The following is a 1834-nucleotide window of genomic DNA, read 5'->3' as shown; positions in this document are numbered from 1 at the left end:
CTTAAAACCTAGATGACAGGTTGATAGGTGCGGCAAACCACCATGACACACGTATACCTATGTAACAAACCTGCACGTTCCGCACATATATCCCAGAACTTAAAGTAAAATTAACATTAAAAAAGAGAGAGCCCACTATGCACCACGCACTCCTGAATTCACGCACACGGCGTCATGCCAGTGGTTTCAACTCAGCCATGCTGGGAGTATTTATACCATAGAAGTCAAACGCTACACGGCAAAGTGGTTTGTGTTGGTTTTGCTTTTTTCCCTGGACTGGACATTGGAATAGAGGGTCAGAGAAGACAGCAGCCCCCACGTGGAAGCACCATATATCTTGGTCTTCCCTGCTCAAGAGCTCCTGGGAGCCACTTTACTTTCTGAGAGAGGAGGGAGGCAGCCAAGAATGAGACTTGCCAACTTGGGGGTTATCTAGAGGCTGAGCTCCCAGGCTCCGGCTTCTCCCCACTTTGCCACATAGTCCTTGTCCCTGCCTGTCTTACTGCTGGGAGTATACCCAACGCATCGATGAGTGTTCCAGCAGCAAGGAAGAGCTAGCCCAGCCCTGCCAGGGCCACCTGCATGTCCTCCCTCTCTGGCTTCAAGAAAAGGAGAAGTTATCAATTACCAAGATTTCGTGGGCAAGGCAGCCACAGGTTTCACCTCCGATTGTGACATAATTCAGTGACTCTTGGACAAACTCATCAGCAGTCTTGGTTATCACATTGGTATTTAGATACTTTGTCATTGCAGTCGAGACGGCATATGGGGTCAGCACCTACAACGGGAAACAAAGACCGTGGCACAGAAGCAATCCACTCCGGAAGAAGACTCAGAAATTAACACTCAAGACCCCGTCCCACCACTTCCCGACCCTTCTCTTCCTAGGCAAGGTTTTAAGATCTTCAGTGGAAAAAGGCACAGAACTGGCACAGAGCTGGGAATCAAAAATTTGGTTTCTCAAGATGAGGACTTAGCTGGCCAACATCAGGTGGCCCAAACGCCCTGCCCAACACACAGCGTGAACGGGAAGAACTCGGGTCTCTCAGAACCGAGTTGCAAGACAGCGAATAAAAATATGGGATGTCCAGTTAAATCTGAAGTTCAAACAATGAAAATCACTTCAGCACAATCGTGTCCCAAGTATTGCATGGGACATACTCATACTGAAAACTATTCATAGGCATCTGAAATTCAAATTTAACTGGAGGTCCTGTATTTAATCTGGCAACTCTACCTCAGAAGTTTGTTTCTAATACATATAACCAAAGTCGGAGCAACTGAAAGCACTTTGGATTCCCACTTTCACACTTCAGTTAGGAACCAAGAGTGGCACATACCTCATAACCTTTTCCTGTTGTGGTAAGAAAAACAATCACACATTGTGCCCTAAAAACCCAACACCATGTTTCCACCTGTGGTCTAACCACATTGTGGCCTGGCACGGGGATTCGTAATAGGGTTTTATTACCTTATTCCGAGAACAAAGGGTTTGGCATCTTTAGAAAGAAAAAAGGCCGGCATGATGACTCACGTCTGTAATCCCAGCACGTTGGGAGGCCAAGGCTGGACAACTGCTTGAGCCCAGGAGTTCAAGACCAGCCTGAGCAACATGGCAAAACCTCATCTCCATTAAAAACAGAAAAATTAGCCAGGCACGGTGGCACGTGCCTGTAGTCCTATCTACTCAGGAGGCTGAGGCAGGAGGATCCACTGAACCTGGAAGGCAGAGGTTGCAGTGAGCCAAGATCATGCCACTGCACTCCAGCCTGGGTAACATCAGAGTGAAACCCTGTCAAGGAAGGAAGGAAGGAAGGAAGAAGAAAGGAAGGAA

General features: G+C 47.6%; 1 protein-coding gene across 3 annotated transcripts in view; it reads right to left on the bottom strand.

Annotated features, from left to right (window-relative positions):
- The window catches only part of HSD17B3 (hydroxysteroid (17-beta) dehydrogenase 3), a 67605-nt gene that overhangs the window by 5317 nt on the left and 60454 nt on the right, over positions 1-1834 (bottom strand). For 2 of the 3 annotated variants that reach the window (XM_011976004.1, XM_011976005.1), the window contains one exon: positions 629-778. The exons of the other annotated variant lie outside the window; for it this stretch is intronic. In XM_011976004.1, the coding sequence (XP_011831394.1) occupies positions 629-778 (150 nt within the window). The remainder of the gene's footprint in view (positions 1-628; positions 779-1834) is intronic. 3 annotated transcript variants of the gene reach the window in all.

This window comes from Mandrillus leucophaeus, unplaced genomic scaffold (assembly GCF_000951045.1).
Source record: "Mandrillus leucophaeus isolate KB7577 unplaced genomic scaffold, Mleu.le_1.0 Scaffold161, whole genome shotgun sequence".
NCBI lineage: Eukaryota > Metazoa > Chordata > Mammalia > Primates > Cercopithecidae > Mandrillus > Mandrillus leucophaeus.
This window is presented reverse-complemented; position numbering and strand designations above follow the sequence as displayed.